The sequence below is a fragment of the Solanum stenotomum genome, chromosome 5 (assembly GCF_019186545.1).
Source record: "Solanum stenotomum isolate F172 chromosome 5, ASM1918654v1, whole genome shotgun sequence".
In the NCBI taxonomy this organism is placed as follows: Eukaryota; Viridiplantae; Streptophyta; class Magnoliopsida; order Solanales; family Solanaceae; genus Solanum; species Solanum stenotomum.
The window spans coordinates 3420674-3439239 of NC_064286.1; the positions used below are offsets into that span (position 1 = coordinate 3420674).

The following is an 18566-nucleotide window of genomic DNA, read 5'->3' on the forward strand; positions in this document are numbered from 1 at the left end:
TTAGAAATGGCGTGTCTTATTTCAGTCCTTTTCTGGCTTCTGCTGTGGTAAGTGGTAACTCATAATTCTTCGGTGCTTAGTGAAGAAGCGTTTTAAGGGGTTTGGGGTTTTTGGGAAGGGTTCTTTGAATGTTAGTGGAAATGAATACGAGTCTGAGGTTGTGGATGATGAGTCAGGAGCTGAGAATGAGGATGAATTTTCTGTTTCTCCGGCGTATTCTCCGGTTTTCACTCGTCAATCGGAGTAAAAACCCTAGCATTCCAACACATATTCTCACCATTTTACTTTCCTTTGAAAAACCAGATCTCATCACAAAAACGATTCGCGTTGAGGTGGAAAAGAACCAGATCTGTAAGAAGACCAAGTTTTGGAATGAATGACAAAAGAGGTACAAATGACAAGGCGGCTAACTATGGATTCAGAATTAAGAAAAAGAAAGGGATTGTAATGGAAACAAAAAGAGATTTAATGCTTAAAAATATGTGAAGCGCGTGTAATACACACAGAGGATACTCATTTGGTTATTATGCCACATCAACATTTAGGGTGACATTTATTCAATTTTACAATAGCTTAGGGGTAATAGGACCCTAGTTAAGTTTATGTGTGTCGCTGAGATTTCAGGTATAGTTCAAGGGTACTTGTGCCTTATCCCAAGATATAAAATAAAAAATTGTGAACTACCACTTTATTGTGAGCAGTATTTCCAGAAACTCTTATATATCTAGTGTTAATATTTTATAAAATGTAGCTTACTATTTATACCTTAGAAGGTTTTCTATATATAGGTTAGATCTGTGGATGAAAGATAGCTCGTCACAAAAAGGAATCAATCCTAAACAAGATTGTGATGGTATGTTACCTGCGAGTATGGTTGTGACTTGTGAGAAAGAAGGTAGGTTCTCCGACCTGTTTAGCCGTCTACAACTCCACACAGGATAGGCTTTTCTAAATATAAGTTAGCCCTATAGATGATATATAGCTCATCATGAAAAGGTGTCGGTTTTAATTTCTAGACAAGATTGAGGAATAAGCTGGTCCATGATTATGGTTGTGAGAGAGAGGGTTGTTTCTGAGACCTAGTTAGCTGTCCAAAAATGAATGATGCCCCCAAATCACAAACACATTTGCCCACTCCTGAAGAATTGACCCGTTTTGTCGTTAACGAGGCCCACAGGCTCTGAAGGCTGTATCTGAATATTTGAGTACTCAGACAATGCTGAGGATGATGATGATGATGATGATGTTACCGAGGTGGAAGAGGGGATGCCAAGATTATAACTTTATTTGTTAAACTTTGGGGAGGATGCTGTGTTGTGATAGTATTGTGATGAGAACCGTGATAGTTGGGAATTTAGTTGTCTTGTGTGTTACTGGGTAAGAAAAGGTGGAGGAAGAGGTAGTAGGTTTGTGGAGCACTTATTCTGCATTCAATTGTTATAGTCAACACATACAAAAGGCGGGCACATAAGGCTTGTGGTCAGGTCATTTATGAAATTCTTGGATGGTGCATGTAGGCTTCTATCCATTGTTTTATCTGCAGGCTGTAAGCTTGGTGAATCTTCTGATAAATTTTGAAGGCTCAGGTTAATTACTGATATTCCATTGGGTTTTAATTGGACATAGTCATCACCAATTGGGATTAAGGCATGATTGTTGTTGCCGTAGATACATTGGGTCTTGTAGGGATAAATGTGAGTAGAGAACCTTTAGTTTTGAGAACCCCCAATTTGTTTTATACTTTTTGGAATGAAAAATATCCCCAATAGATTGGAACATATTGAGGACTCGTATGGTTGACCCAGTTCATGTATTTTGGGTTGAGGAGAGGTTGCTTAATTGGTTCATTGATAGTCATCACCAAATTGACAATGGAGAATTTATTTTGGGGTAGGGGCTGTAGGCGAGATAAAGGAAATAGAATTACAACAAATTTCTTTGTCGTGCCGTTTTACGTTAACAAGTTAACATCTGTGTGGTCAAGTTTCCAATGTGATATAAAGATATTATGGTTCACACTGATTTGGCCAAGTAAACTGGCATACTGGTTGTTCAAGATAGCATCTTACCAAACTGACAATGGAGAATTTATTTGAGGGGAGGGGAGGTAGGCGAGTAGAAGGAAATAGAATTACAACAAAGTTCTTTTGTTGTGCCGTTTTACGTTAACAAGTTAACATCAGTGTGGTCAAGTTTCCAATGTGATTAACAATGAAAGTATAAGCTTAAAACTATATGGTTCGCGCTGAAAGTGGCATACTGGCTGTTCAAGTTAATCTTACATCATAATTGAATCTGTAAACATTTTGAAATATTGCAGGGGAATGATGGTGATGGTGGTAAGAACAGTTTGAATGGTCAAAGCAATACCAGAGATACTGTAAATATTAGCAGCAGTGAGTTATCTCAGCAAAACAGGTCTTCCGGTAACGAAAACCAGCCAGAAAATGGCGGTTTCTCGACAACGTTAGAGGTTAGTTCTATGCAGCTTCTATATGTTTGGTCAGATACCTTTTGAATTTGACTGTATTGAAGGAAATAATGTCAGTGGTAGCTGACTTGTACTCTATCTTGTGCACTAGTCCACAAGTGAAGCCAATGCAAATGAAGATGTTAGCAATGGTATACCTGAAACAGCAAAAGAGAACGCAGAGGGTGCATCCAATTGTCTGGTAAGGCTTTTGGTCTAGCATTCTTCATTGAAAGTTTGTTCTGTTAAGATCTGTTTCTGGTTTGTTGCCTTCTTTGTGTTGTGTTTCTGAGATGAATAATTTGTTAACTATCACTTTTCTCGTATCTCTTCCCGCAACTCAACATATCCATCTTTTAATATTTGATAAACATGACTTGACTAATAATAAAGGAAGTTTCTAAATGTAAGTTAGAGACAGCTCATCACAAAAATGAGACAAAATTTTGGAGGTAGGTGACCGCTGAACATGGCTGAGAGAAAGAGGGTTGGTCCTCCAAACCTGGTTAGCAGTCCACACAGGATAAAGCCGTTTCTAAATATAAGTTAGATCTATAGATGATAGATAGCTCATCAAAAAAAGGAGTTTATCATAGGCAGAATTTGGAGGTAGCTGTACCATGAGTACATATGTGAGAGAGTGTTGCTTCTCGGACCGGGTTAGCTGTCTACAAAGGATATGCCTCTAAAGTTTAAACCATTGAATCTGACTTGGTGTAGTCAGAAGTTCGTCGCAGTCTCAATGTTCTTTCGTCGGTGATGTGTTGCACATCCACTCAGTGCTCCCATGTATAATCTCATTCTGAAGTGATCAAACAAAATAAATTAAGATGTAAAACCTTCACAATCACACATCACCTGCTTTTACCCATTCTACCAAAAGGAATTGCAATCACTGTTTACACAACAGGTAAGATATATAAATTTATAAAGGATTGCACATAATTATGAAAGCATATTTCACGTAGTTAACTTTCCTTATATATATCCACTGCCAAAGAGAAAAGTGCTACTCAGCATTGAGTTGTCCCTTCCCAGGTTCTTGCAATTTCCCAGTGTCCCAGTTTTATCGTCATTTAACTACTAGTTCCCTCTTACTTTCTTAGACTTGTTATAAATTCATCTATTCAATTTCATTACTTTTGATCTGAAATATGGATACTATCTGTCATCCAGGAACCATTGCCAGATGATATGATTGTTGCCAATGAAGAAAACAATGATGTTTTGAAATAGACAACAATTGTCAGCGACGAGAGTTGAATGTTGATGGACTTATTATTCAAGAATTGCAACGTGAAACAGCTCATGCTTTCAAGATCTCCCATTCCAAGAGATCATCTCCTTCATGATAATGATTGGTATATGATTGAGGGAAAAACTATAAGTTAGTGATATAGGTGAAATTAGTTTGTAGGAGAAGACTTAACTGTAAATCTGATGATACCTTAGTGATTTGTCTTTATTGTGTGAATGAAATTGAGAAGATGCACTCATCATTGGCTGTGCTGTTGAGAAAGTTTTTATACTTGGGAGGCCTATGCTTTAGTTATTATCTCTGTGCCCCGTGTTTTTTTTTTGACAACTATGATGGTTGGGGCTTGTACGTTTCTCAATTAATTTCACGAAATACGTGTCATCTCGTGCCAACACATCTACCTTCAATTTTCATCGCACAACCACCACAATTCACCTGCATTGCCAGTTACCTCTAGTCATTATTCATTACAAACACCACCAATCACCTTTACCAAAATCAATTCAAATAGTCCTTTATGGCTCTGGGGGCAACTAGATCAATGCTTCAAGAGAAACTCGATCACTATGAATCTTTAGGTACTTTTTATGAGATTTATGGACGACCCCCTTTTTTACGTCCCTACGTTCCCCCCATGAGCCGACATGGGGCAAGAAAAGGTAAGGGTGGGATGGGGTTTCTCTCGCTTTTGGCATAGCGGGCCTCCAGTGGGAGGCTCGCACAACGGACTATTAACTCAGTGGTAGAGCACACCCCCTAGTAATTGCATCGTTGTGCATCAATCACTATAGCCGATCTCTCCACTACTACTAGTCACCATAACTAATCACTAGCATCGCACATTCATCACCTTTGACCATCACTACACAACCATCATCGCCAACCACCTCTACCAACCATGACGACCACCACCACCATTCACTACTTCACAACTTTCATCTCAACCACCATCTCCATGAAATACCACCATAGCTAGTTTTTAGAAGGTGGTTCATCTGTGATACAACGTTAAATGTTATTTGAATTTTATTTCATATTCAATTGCTAAGAAGACAAACCATTCTAATTCTCCAAGAATTTATCAATTTATGTCAAATTCTTTAAAAATGCATTAGTTTTGAACAAACCAACACACAATCAATTGCATTTTTGGATATTCCGAGCAACATAATCTATAATAGTAAGGATAGTGAAAAGGAAAACCTCGAAATGAAAAATCCCCAAAAGGCCCCTTCTCTCTATCTATATAAACTACGAGACGACACATTTCTTCAACAGTAGAGGAGATATTTCAGAAGAAAAAAAGATGAGTGGAATATCGCAAGACTGGGAGCCGGTAGTAATCAGGAAGAAGGCGCCTACCTCCGCCGCTCGCAAGGATGAGAAAGCCGTTAACGCCGCCCGTCGCTCCGGCGCCGAGATCGAAACCGTTAAGAAGTGTATCTTATCCTTCCTTTTCTCTATCTATCTATCTATGAACACGCTTTCCTGTATGTATCATCTAGTGTAGAACTCTATGTGATAAATTGTTTGTTGAGCTGTTTTTGTGAAATAGGATTTCTGAACTCAGTTTTGTCATCTCTCGATCGGTTGATTTCCTCTCCGTACTATCTCACATGGAAATGCTTGTAGAAAGTGTTTGTTGAGATGTTTTTGTATAGAAGGAATCTGAGTTAAGTTGTTTCAATTGAAAAATTTCTATTATCATCCTGGTTCCGTTTGAATTGCTTGTCTTTCTCTGTACTTTTTTTTGTGTTATTTAGGGAATTGATATGGAGAATTTGGATAATTTACCTCAACTAGTTTGTGTAGTAGTAATAGTTAGACTGTATTCACCTTACAAACTCATAGAGAAGTTTGGGCTGCTTTGTGTAACAGGATTCTGAACTCAGTTTTTCAATTGAAAAAGTACTTTTATCATCCCTAGCTCCATTTGTATTGTTTATTTCTCTCTCTCCGTTTTTTTGGTGGTAGTTAGGGAATTAATATGGAGAATTAACCTATACTAGTTTGAGATTGTGGTGTATTGGTAGTTGTTGTTAGCCGGTGTTCATCTTATCATCTATACCATCTTGTGTAGAACTTTTTAGTAAAATGTGTTTGTTGAGCTGTTTTTGTGAAGTAGGATTCCGGAACTCAGTTTTTACTATTGAAGAACCTTTTTTGTCATCCCTAGCTCCACTTGTATTACTTGTTTCTCTCTCTTGCTCTCTCCTCTTTTTTTTGTTGTGATATTCAGGGAATTGGTATGGAGAAATTTGAGAATTCACCTCAACTAGTTTGAGATTGTGGTGTAGACGTGTAGTAATAGTTGTTGTTAGCCTTGTGTTCACCTTAACAGCTGTAGCTCTTTTTATTTCAGTATTTATTATAATTCTGTATTTAACAGGTGAATACTGAGAATTTATAGCTACCTCAACAAGTCTGGGATTGAGGCATAGCTGTAGTCATTAGTCTGTTTTGTCGTTTGCTCAATTACTTGTTTTCATCTCTAGCTCCTATTTGCTATTATAGTATGTATATAACATAACAGACATGGAGATTCATATAGCCAACTTCAAATAGTTTGGGATTGAGGCGTCATTGTAGTTATTGTCAGTCTGTGTGTAGCTATTTCTTGTGATTTTGTTACTTTAATTTGTCTACCTATAAAATCAGTGCGCTTATGTGAATGCTACTTCTCTCTCCGCTGGGATATATCCTTTGTGTCTGCTAGATTATCAGATAATTTGCACATATGTCAATTTATCTATGACCAATTTGTTGTATATGCTTACGATTGCTAATGGACCTAAATCTATTTAATAAATATGTTCAATTTATGCTATTCATGGCTGTAATATTGAATTATTGCTCAGCTGTATGTGCATTTTATGCCTAAGATGGTCGATTTTTTATCAGTCTTTCATACTACCTTTGCAAATACCAACATGCAATTTTACCTTAAGTATGTGTTGATTGATCTTGTATCATTATCCTGGTGTTCTGGTAGAGTAATTTCTATATTCAGATTTATTGTTTTACCAATGTTTACTAACTGAAACCAGGAGAAATTAGAAAATGGTAGTATCTTAAATTCCTTTCAAAATATAACTGAACTACTGAGGTTGGACAATTGGTTAACTTGAACTTTGAAATTTGGTAAGTGGAGTTTCTCTCTTGGAATCAATGACCCTCTCACTTCAGCAGGTCTTGTTGTTTCTGATCGTTAAAGTTATGGTAACAGAATGCACCTATTTACTTTTTGGTCTTATTTTACCTACTTTCTTGTATATTCTGATATTGGTTGATTACTGAAGGTTAAAAACTTACATTGTTTGTGTGGAACCTTCTGTAAACATATGCTCATTCAGGCGTGAGCACAATTAGCTGTTTGGAGTGTTCTCTTGCTGGTTTAGTTTTTTCTCTCTTCAAGTTCACTTATCAGTTTAAACATTCAGATGCTTCGTACCCATTCCTGTTCCCAAGTCACATGTTCTTGCTTTCGTAATCTCTTGGAATAGGCTTATGGTGATAAGCTGTTCTCTTGATACCTTTTTTTCTAATGCAGCTAATGCAGGCTCAAACAGGGCTGCCTCTAGTAGTACATCATTGAACACTAGGAAACTTGATGAAGACACTGAGAATTTGTCTCGTAAGTTTTGAGCTACACCTTTTATAGCATAATTAGGAAAACTTCTGGTGGACAACTATGATGCTTAATCTCTATATGTATGCGAGTAAAAGTCATAGTATTTACTAAAGATTCTGCCTACTTTATGTTGCCATGCGATATCTTCAATTTGACATAGTTGAGGAACATACATTTCCCAAAACACATTGTGTACTTATACATCCTTTTGGTTGCTCTCTCTCTGTACATCCATTACACTTTCGAAACAGGATGAATTCACAATCTATACATTTTAAAAGGAAGAAATTAATTCACTAGTCATCTCTATGAAGTTTCTCCTAGGCATAGTATTTCATAATGTCTTTGTAGTTTGTTCCCCTGTTCTTTTTTCTATTTCTTGTTTCACAGTGCCAACGTTGTATTAGCTACCCAACTAAAATTTTCCATGTATTTTTACTTGCCACATATACAATTAATGGGGCTTCATCCTAACACAACCCAAACATACATTTACCTCACCCAATTTGGACTGGGTCGATTCCTTAGATCTTTAATCTATCCTTTCTATCTTTTGTTTCCCCTAATCAATGTCTTGATACTTTAGTACCTGGGATTTTGAGCAGTTCTGCCGTCGTTCTAATGTTATTTTGTCTGTAGTGTATACCACAATATCATTCTCCTTTGAAAGAGTCCGATGTCACTTTGTATTTTTTCAGATGAAAAGGTACCAACTGAACTGAAGAAAGCTATCATGCAAGCACGACAAGACAAGAAGCTGACTCAGTCTCAACTTGCTCAAGTAAATACCTCTAACTCACTTTGGACTCCCCAAAAGGGGAAAAAAATGAAATGGACGCATACATAGGGGATCGTTAATTTGTAGCAAAACAAATCTGATAAGCTCCTTTGTTATTTTGCAGTTGATAAATGAGAAGCCACAGATTATCCAAGAATATGAGTCGGGAAAGGCAATTCCAAACCAACAGATAATCTCAAAACTGGAGAGAGCTCTTGGAGCAAAACTTCGAGGAAAGAAATAAAGTGTGAGCGCACAAGTGAGCCTTATGGATCGTCTCTGTCTGTTTGAATCCAAAATTTGGTCATGTACACAAACTTTTCTGTAATCATCGCTATGTTTTGCTTATCGTTATGCCTGGATTCACTACTGTTTTCTTTGTTGACTTGGCTGTTTCTTCTGTGGAAATTTTGAAGTTACTCTTTTACGGGACTTTTTTTTCTGCTTATATTCTCAACTGTTTTTCATAGGATTACATATTTACTCTTATCGTTTTCAAATCAGCCCTTCAGCCATCAAGTTCAGTCTAGTTTCTAAACCCAGGAACTTAATTATAGTGTTATGTGAACTTAGAGTGTGTCCAATTTTCCCAGGTTCGTTTGGTTAAATTTTTTGGAAAATATTATCTTAGTAGGAGAAATGTGGTGTTCCACATTGATTGTATCCTTTTCACCCTCCAACCCATCTTATTTTCACCCTGCCTCCCATCCTCACCACCCCACACTTTCAATCTCGGACAGATCCCCTAGTTCTTCCTCGGTGTGGTCAGTACTACATATTGTCGTGCAGCACCCTCCACCCATCCTCTTATGGTATTTCTCTGGATCGTACCTATCAAACACAAGAAAATAGGAAAATCATTATTTTTCTATGAAACATTTTCTTTCGTACCGAATACATCCATAATGTAGTTTTCCACAAAAAGGCCTCAGCTAGAAAAAAACTTCTGAAGTGAAACTTCAATAATGGGCAAACACAGTTGTGAGAGTTAAAAGTGCTTAATCATATAATCTAGCAATTAAAAAAAATCGGATTAGGTAATAGAAGCTTTGAATGAAAAAGTATACACCACAAACAACTAAGTTTTAAATATATTTTTAAAATATAATTCATTGCTTGAAAAATTATTCTAAAGAAAAACATATGACTCAAGTGAAAAGATTCTATTCATTCTACCGCGAGACTCTAATGAGTAATCACCAAGAAATTGGTGGTCGCAAAAGGAGGAGAAAACTGCCAAAGAGCCAGTAGGTAAAGCTCATAATATAATTATATAGCCAGTAGGTAAACACCTACTATCAATAAGATAGGAAAGCATCCACACTTGGAAGGTGCTAGGGAGATATCATACTTCATCTCGTTTCAGTTTGTGTGACACTATTTTTTCAACACTCAGTCAACGAAAGAATGACACATTTTTATATAAAAACGATACTTTAATTTTACACTTTCGTTTTACGTTTAATAGTAAAAGTGTATTCAAAATTTTAACTTGATAGTACCGTACTCATTATATTTTTAAAATTAATGAGATTGGATCTAATATTTATGAAGACTTTAGTAGAGTTTTATATATAAAAATAAATTAGACTCAGATGAAACCCTATATATTTCATGTACTTTTTGTTCTTCCTCTAGAGTGCCCATTGCGAACTTGTCTAAATTGGGATTCAATATTTGAACTTGTTTCAATTATTTTTCTTCTTTGATTCAATTCATCAATTTGAGTATATATTCTTTCTACCATTATATTATTGGTATTTGTGGTTCCAAAAGACGTACTCCTCCTATCATCATGAACGTCCATCACAATCAGGTACCTCCACGTATAAATCACCTTCCTCGTAGAAATAACCTCGTTATCATTCCAAATCAAAACCAGCCACGGGTACCTCCGCACATAAACCACCCTCCTCCTAGAAATAACCTCGTTATTGTTCCAAATCAAAATCAGCCACGGGTACCTCCGCGCATAAACCACCCTCCTCCTAGAAATAACTGCGTTATCGTTCCAAATCAAAATCAGCCACGGGTACCTCCGCACATAAACCACCCTCCTCCTAGAAATAACCGCGTTATCGTTCCAAATCAAAACCAGCCCCGGGTACCTCCGCACAGAAACCACATAAACCACCCTCCTCCTAGAAATAACCTCGTTATCATTCCAAATCAAAACCAGCCCCGGGTACCTCCGCATAGAAACCACATAAACCACCTAAACCACCCTCCTCCTAGAAATAACCTCGTTATCATTCCAAATCAAAACCAGCCACGGGTACCTCCGCACATAAACCACCCTCCTCCTAGAAATAACCTCGTTATCGTTCCAAATCAAAACCAGCCACGGGTACCTCCGCACATAAACACCCTCCTCAAAACCAGCCACGGGTACCTCCGCACATAAATCACCCTCCTCCTAGAAATAACCGTGTTATCGTTCCAAATCAAAACCAGCCACGGGTACATCCACACATAAACCACCCTACTCCTAGAAATAACCGCGTTATCGTTCCAAATCAAAACCAACCACGGGTACCTCCGCACATAAACCACCCTCCTCCTAGAAATAACCGCGTTATCGTTTCAAATCAAAACCAGCCACGGGTACCTCCGCACAAAAACACCCTCCTCCTAGAAATAACTGCGTTTACGTTCCTAATGCATTCTAGCTTTATACAAGACGGAATTATATCATGTAAGCAAAACATATTTATGACTCATACTCAGCTTGCTAAGGTATATATCTCACTTCTCTATAGAAAATTAAAATTTCGATGATATAATGTTGTTTTTCAAAATTCAAACCTGAAACTAATTTGATGGGGAAGATAAGTTCCTTATTATTAAATAAATAAATAAATAAATAAATATATATATATATTGAAGATAGTTGCATGGTCTCTAAAATTCATTTAAGAAAATAATTTTGATAGAATTTTAATTATAATATATTTCTTCAGTCCTAATTATGTGAAAGTGTTTGATAATTAGGGATGAAATTTATGTATAAAAGGAAGAACTTTGATTTTATGATCCAAAATAAATCATAGAGATTTGTGTATCTATAAATTATCTTACTACGAATAAAATGACAAGTTTAAAGCTAAATTATTAATACTAAATATATAAATATCTTATTCTTTTTAGAACGGCTTATATATAGTAGTATTTTTATTATATATTGATTGTAAGCAAATAAAATTTATTTTATGAAAAAAAATCTCAATTTTCTTAATACTTTTATTGTTGAAGAACTCACGATTTTATAAATCAAATAGACTGCACAATACACTTAAAATTGAGTCATGATATAGCTTCACGTGAGAGGAAGTTAATAAAAAGAATTCTAGTGAACCTTTAAAATTTTTGTGATGTTTTTTGAGTTTTGGGGTGAACTAAAGAAAGTTAATTTTGTTTATCACAATTCGCCAACATATGAGCAAAATGTCCATTTTAATCTGTGTTTTTAGAGAGGATCCCTTTTGATATGTAGCGTTCAAAAATATTCGTTTTAAGACCGGACTTATTTGCATAGAATAATTTTTCTCAAAAAAAATCATTAATAAAGTGTCAGTTAAATTATTCGGTCATTATCTAATGAACGACATAATTATGTATGATTAATTTTTTTTATATCGTCAATCCATAGAATTTAAAACTCGATTTGATACACATGTTCTTGTTATGCATGCAGAAGCTAGCTAAAAGTGAATGTACAAATCATCAAGAATTATGAATATGGAAAGACAATTCCCAACGAAAACATGATGTATCAATTGGAGAAAGCTCTTGGATTAAAACTCCACTAAATTAAATTAAATAAAGAATAATATTGGTAATTAAAAAAGAGCCTTGTGAATTAATCTTGTTATCATGTAGATGGATTTATTTTAATGTTCTTTTTAAATATTTCTTCGGTTCCATTTTTATTATATCGTTTTAGCTCTTTTTACATATATTTAAAATGTAATAAATAAATGTATATTTTATTATGTTTTTCTATTTAATAAAAGTAGATTGATCTTTTCCCTAAAATATTGTGCATTCTTATTGCTATTTCTTTAATATTAAAGATATATTCAATAGCAATGATTAACTTTAATCTTGGATTTATTGGCCAAAACATGTATGAACTGTTTTTGTCTCTCACTAGTTTCATACGCAACTATCAATTGATCACTTATTCTTCCTGAACTACACCACATATGATCTATCATTATGTATTAAAACACACCTAAAAATTAATTAAGCTAACTATCAGTTATTTCTTTTCCTACGTGAAATATAATATAATAATTTTCTTATGTTATGCTTAGAGGCACTTATAAAATTTAAAAGTTTTAGTTAAGAATGGAAAGATAATCACCCCACAACAACCTTTATACATATATTAGTAAAATTAATTAAATAAAAAATATAAAGGAGACCTGCTTATCTTTTAAATTAAAATATAGTATTTTAGTCAAGTCAAGTTTTGGTTTATAAATATATATTTTAAAAAAAAAGACATGCTTTGTCTTCTTTATATATAGTATATAGTAAGTAATAGTAGGTAAAGTTTTAGTTAATGAAATATTTTTAAATTTATACAGATTGAATTGGAGTTACACTCATATGAAGGGCAAAACGTGCAATGTTATGTTGAATCTATGACTCACTTTAAATTATTGTTAGACAATATCACCCATATTTTTTAATGGAGAATTTCGCAAATAGTTATTATAATAAACTTAATTATGCTCCATAGCTATAGTTTGCATATTTACAGGTTGTAGTTACAGTTTAAGCTGTCTTGTTGATATAATTTGCGGGTACGTTTGTATAATTAAGCTATTTTTGTATAAACTCGAAATAATGAATTTATACAAACACAAATATCTGAACTTTAAACAGTTGTACACATTATATTATACAAACTTATACAAATTATATATTATACAAATTTTGAATCAAACTAAAACACCCAAGCTGCGTAATTATAGCTAAAAGTAAGCCGTGAATTGTAATTAAGACAAACTGTAGCTATGTTAACTAATTAACTAGTATATATTTGCTTATCCGCGTAATTTCTCCTTTTTAAAATAGAAATAAAGCTAATTAATTAATCAATCAATCATCATATCTGAAGGAAAACTCAATAGTAATTCTCATAAACTCATGCTTAAGCTAGGAGTACATTTNATAAACTCGGAATAATGAATTTATACAAACACAAATATCTGAACTTTAAACAGTTGTACAAATTATATTATACAAACTTATACAAATTATATATTATACAAATTTCGAATTATACAAACATGCAAATTATACAAACTAAAACACCCAAGCTGCGTAATTATAGCTAAAAGTAAGTCGCGAATTGTAATTAAGACAAACTGTAGCTATGTTAACTAATTAACTAGTATATATTTGCTTATCCGCGTAATTTCTCCTTTTTAAAATAGAAATAAAGCTAATTAATTAATCAATCAATCATCATATCTGAAGGAAAACTCAATAGTAATTCTCATAAACTCATGCTTAAGCTAGGAGTACATTTTCTCTATTGCTATTTGTTGAAACTTCTGCTACCTTTCCCCATCTGGTCATCAATGTAAGTAGCAACAAGCCAGAAGATTGGCAGGCTAGACCACAAATCAAGCCCAACCATAAACCCTGCATCATATAATTTTCGAAAACAAATTATATTATCGTTGTAATTTAACCTGTTGTAGCGAGTTATCTATCTTATTTTCCAGGTTACTAGCTCCAATCATTATGAACAGTTACATGTAGTTTATCTTTTAGGTATTTAGTAGAGTTAAAACTCTTTTACTTTGTCAGTGTATAGAAGTTATACTGGAAGTATAGAAGTTACCTGAGAATGTAGGTTGAACTTGAAAGCAAGGAGGCCGGCTATTGGCATACCGATGAAATAGAATGTCGCCAAGTTGATGCACATAGCCAAATGCTGCCATCCGCAACCCCTAGTAACCCCTGAACAAATCATTTACAAGTTCCGTTATAGCTCGTTCTACTGAATGTATAAAACTAAAAATACTGACTCACGCGCGAGCACACACAAGCATAGTGCATTGCAACAACAACAACAACAATAACAACATATTCAGTGTAATCCGACAAGTGAGGTTTGGGGTATGCAAACCTTACCCCTATCTTGGAAGGTAGAGAGGTTGTTTCTGATAGACCCTTGGCTCAAGGGGGAAAAATCAAAGCATGTCGGGAAAAAAAAAAAGAATTAACAGGAGTGAAAAAAGTCATGGCGCATAGTGCATTGCAGCTATGTAAAATTTTAACCTGAGAGGATTCCTTGAATGAAATCGAACACAAAGGAGATTAAGAGGAGAGGTGTCATGGAGGCAAATTTGTTAATTATCTCCGCGCTATCACTGAAGAGGCTAGCCCAGGCATTATGACCTAAAAATAGAGCCAAATCAACTGCAATGGCAAGAAGAACAGATAGCTTGAGAGTAACAAACATAGCATGCTTAGCTTTATCAGGATTTCCAGCTCCTAACTCGTTTGCCACCCTAGTGCTGCACGTTGAAACATAATTAAGTAAATACAAGTACGTTTCCTCTCTCTATATCTGGTCACATAATTCTACATAGTACCAGAGCAAGCAGGTCCGAAGTTCAAATTCACCGTCATTCGTTATCAAAAAGAGTTTTTGCGTTTGAGCCTTAGTCATCCGTTTAAAAAGAACCATCCGCATGTTAAGGGGTTGAAGCATAATCAAATAAATAAAGGTATGCTTTCTCTAACAGTTTAAGCATTTAGATGTGATTGTCACAAATCAACACTATGAGATCGTTTAGTAGCTGGTTTGCAGGTGAGTTATGCAAGTATTAAATCCTACATAAGTAACACCATGTTTGGTAGCTCGTTACGAGGTAAGTTATTCAGGTATAAAATTAAGGCATATGGTGCTTGGTTTGCAATTTACAAACCCGCATAACTAATACATGTATAAGTAATGAGCGAATCTATGAAATATTTTGTGTAGGATAGAACATGGAATATTTAAACCCTGCATAACTAATACCTATATAAAATTATACATAGATTCACTCATAACTAATCCATATATTACTATTACCTGCATAACTCTAACCAACTACCAAACAACGTTTTCCACATTCGTATTTGGTATCAGTAACAAAACTGAGGGGGAAAAGGGGGTCAAAATTATGTCAATTTTTTGTTGGTAACATTACCTTGCCGCTGCACTCAGACCATAAGATATCATGTAAGCTATGTTTTGTGTATTTACACTGAAAGGTCATAAACCAAAACAAATTGGTGTCAGAAACTAAAACTCAGTCTTCAAAATCATGAAAATGTGTTGTTGAAAAGGACAGAAGCTTACCACATAGCTACAACAGAAGTAGTTGTTCCTGAGTTTGGCATCAAACCAGCCAATAACACAAGAAGCTCAAAAGCCCAGTACTCCAAGCTGGTATACATCAAATTAGGAAATTATTAGTACGACTTGGATGACAACATGTTTCATTCTGTGAGGATTTAACTTATATTCACCAACAGTGTGATGAAAATTTTAGGCATAATACATAAACAGAATACTCAAACTTGGCCTCAGTTAGCAAGTAAGCACTTTTAACTTTGAGAGTGCATAATTAGACACCTCAACTGGCAACTAAACGCTCCACCTCGTCCTCATTGTGTCCTGTCTTGTGGAAACCTAATGCTGACGACGCGACACATAAATTTTTGAGGTGCTCATTTTGTAAGTTTGAGTATTTAATTAACAGAAAGGAGACGAGTTGAAGTGTGTAGATGTGCATACTCAAAGTTAAAGTGTTTACTCGCCAGCTGAGGTCAAGTTTGAGTGTTTGTTTATATATTATGCCAAAATTTTATATTAGCAATGTGATTTAACCTGCTATAGAAGGTTACTAGTCTTATTTTACAAGTAATTAATTTTACTCGTTATGATTAGTTGCCTGTAATCGCCTTTGTGCAAAAAAAAAAATGTCTATGAATATATAAGTTAACTCTTCTTGTAATAACAAAATTTACAGTTAATTCTTACCATACCATGGCAGCAGAGGGCAAAGCCAACTTCAAGTTTGTAAGGATATGATGAAACGGCTCGAACGAGAGACCATCTCTCCAGATATGGTTGAATCTCTTCGAAAGGAGCACGTATAGGCCCAACGTCAGAAATGAGATCCAGATCGAAATGGAAGCCGCTAATGATGCTCCTTTAAAAGCAAGACCTGTCCAATGAACCAAGGCATAGGAAATCCCAATGTGGATGACTAAAGATCCAACTGAACAGAAAGCCAGAGGCATGATGATCGACTGTGCCTGAAGAAATCTCAAAATGTTTTGCAGAAAACTATATGCAAACAATCCAGGAATGAGGAACCTCAAGAATACGCCGGCTTCTCTAGCAATGTCAGGATCTTGATGAAGTAAAATCAGAATCATATCAGAATACCACCAGATGGCAGAAATCACCACAGAAAAGAAGAACGATATGATGCATGATGCCTGCAAATGTATCCCCAACATTCTGTACATTTTTGCTCCGTACCCTTGGCCGCATAATGTCTCAAGTGCACCACTTAGACCAACCTATAGATTGTTCACTAACAAGTTTAAGGCTTGCTTCAGTAACATTGGAAGCACAGGGCATCATGTAAAAGTTGGATTCTTATCTTAGACATGCTCATTTCCGGGCAAGCACGATCTCTTTGAATATTTTAAACACTTGCATAGAACATTAATACAAGAAAAGTTGCATAGCTAATCATCATTTTGTTAAGAGCTGCAAACAGTTCTACTCATTCCAAGAACTACTCTTCACTCTTTAGCACCTAAACAATTACCATTTTGTTAGAGTTCAGATCCTCATTTCTACAAGAGTATGGTTATGGGATAAGGCACATGTACCACCTAGACTATGACCGAAATCCCACAAACACACCTTAACTAAACTAAGGTCCTATTACCCCGAACTCATTTTTTTGTAATTTTGTACACCTTTTTGGGTTTCGCGGCATCCAAACATCTCTTACACGCCTCAACTACGTGAGTCACGGAGTGTGCCACGTAAACCAAAAGGTGTATAAAATTACAAAAAAAATGAGTTCGGGAGGGTAATAGGACCTTAGTTTAGTTAAGGTTTGTCTCTGTGATTTCGTTCATAGTCTAGGAGTACTTATACCTTATCCCATATGGTTATTGACAAATATCGGTTTAACTAATTTGGAATTGAGACAATTGACTGGTAGTACTCTGAACAAAATGATAGTTGGCAGGAAAGAAGAAAATACGAACAAATATTGGAAGAAAATGGTAATGCATAAGTTAAAGAGATATCAAACTAAGCAATAAATTAAGGATAATTTGATTAGACACAAATTTTAAGACATAAATTGAAACTTATGATCTTAAATATGTCTTTAGATGTTTGTTGCTGTAAAAGCATGTCATTTAGGATAAATGGAACCTCATAACTTTTTCTCATACCATATATATATTTAACTATTTTGATTAAACATTTATAAATATTTGATTGTAAATCCAGTTATTATATATTAACTTGAGATCTTTGTAGGAACTCATAAACTTCAAGTCCTCGATCCCCTATGGTTCTTGTTGGATGTATTCAGCAACAGATGCAAGTTTTGTACAGAGTTAATTGTCAAAAACACATCTAAAGTATTCCGATTGTTTGAGTTTCATACGTGATCTATTAGATGTTCAAGTTTCCTACCTAAACTATCAGCAATTATTTATCAAAACACACCTCAACTACCCATCGTCCCTTTGTCCTACCTGAAAGATGAGTGATATTTTATGTAGGAAAACTAAAAGAGAACAATTGATAGTTGGAGTGTGTTCTAATAAATAGTTAGTAATATTTCAGGTAGGAAACTCGCACGCCTGATCGTTTATGTATGTTTTTGACCGTTAACTCTTATATATACTAAAAGTGTAATGAATTTTTCACACAATTACCTTTTTAAGTGATCCGATTATATAAATATTTTCTCATCATCAATGCATAAAACTTAAAAAGTTGTAATCTAAAAGCAATAAGTTTTTACATACCATGAAACTGAAACCAGTAACCATAGCCCATGAATTAGCAAGATTTGATGCAGCCAGCTCGAGTTTCCCGAGGTGTCCGGCGAACATGACGGAAACAAGGTTGATAAAATAGAAACAACTGTTCACTACAATCATTGGCAATGAAAATAACATCTGATTCTTAGCTTCTTCTACGTCGATCAACTTTGCCCACCAACTGTTCGATGAAATGCCTGACGACGATGATGATGATCCTAACAGGGGACTTTTCGGACCGGATGAACAATTCTCCGAAGCCATTTTTTCTGATTTTTTTTTTTGGGGCTCTGCCCTGAAAAGTCTACAATGAGGTCTTTTTTATTGG

The 18566-nt window shown here is 35.1% G+C and overlaps 3 protein-coding genes and 1 pseudogene across 3 annotated transcripts in view; 3 read left to right on the forward strand and 1 right to left on the reverse strand.

Moving 5' to 3' along the window:
* The window catches only part of LOC125865692 (uncharacterized), a 30454-nt gene extending 26429 nt beyond the window's left edge, over nucleotides 1-4025 (forward strand). The window contains exon 8 of the mRNA XM_049545904.1: nucleotides 3801-4025. The gene's annotated coding sequence lies outside the window, so the exon portion shown is untranslated. The remainder of the gene's footprint in view (nucleotides 1-3800) is intronic.
* LOC125865693 (uncharacterized) overlaps nucleotides 1-4025 on the forward strand; it is a 10473-nt pseudogene extending 6448 nt beyond the window's left edge.
* A 979-nt stretch (nucleotides 4026-5004) lies between these two features.
* On the forward strand, nucleotides 5005-8577 carry LOC125865808 (multiprotein-bridging factor 1b). The gene is made up of 4 exons (XM_049546058.1): nucleotides 5005-5167; nucleotides 7279-7362; nucleotides 8058-8140; nucleotides 8262-8577. Exons 1-4 carry the CDS (start codon nucleotides 5035-5037, stop codon nucleotides 8379-8381), a joined length of 420 nt encoding a protein of 139 aa, XP_049402015.1. The 5' UTR covers nucleotides 5005-5034; the 3' UTR covers nucleotides 8382-8577.
* A 4869-nt stretch (nucleotides 8578-13446) lies between these two features.
* On the reverse strand, nucleotides 13447-18566 carry LOC125865938 (protein DETOXIFICATION 18-like). Its single transcript, XM_049546204.1, has 7 exons — nucleotides 18224-18566; nucleotides 16194-16741; nucleotides 15510-15596; nucleotides 15358-15414; nucleotides 14438-14676; nucleotides 13998-14116; nucleotides 13447-13795 (listed from the first exon to the last, which is right to left on the reverse strand). Exons 1-7 carry the CDS (start codon nucleotides 18500-18502, stop codon nucleotides 13661-13663), a joined length of 1464 nt encoding a protein of 487 aa, XP_049402161.1. The 5' UTR covers nucleotides 18503-18566; the 3' UTR covers nucleotides 13447-13660.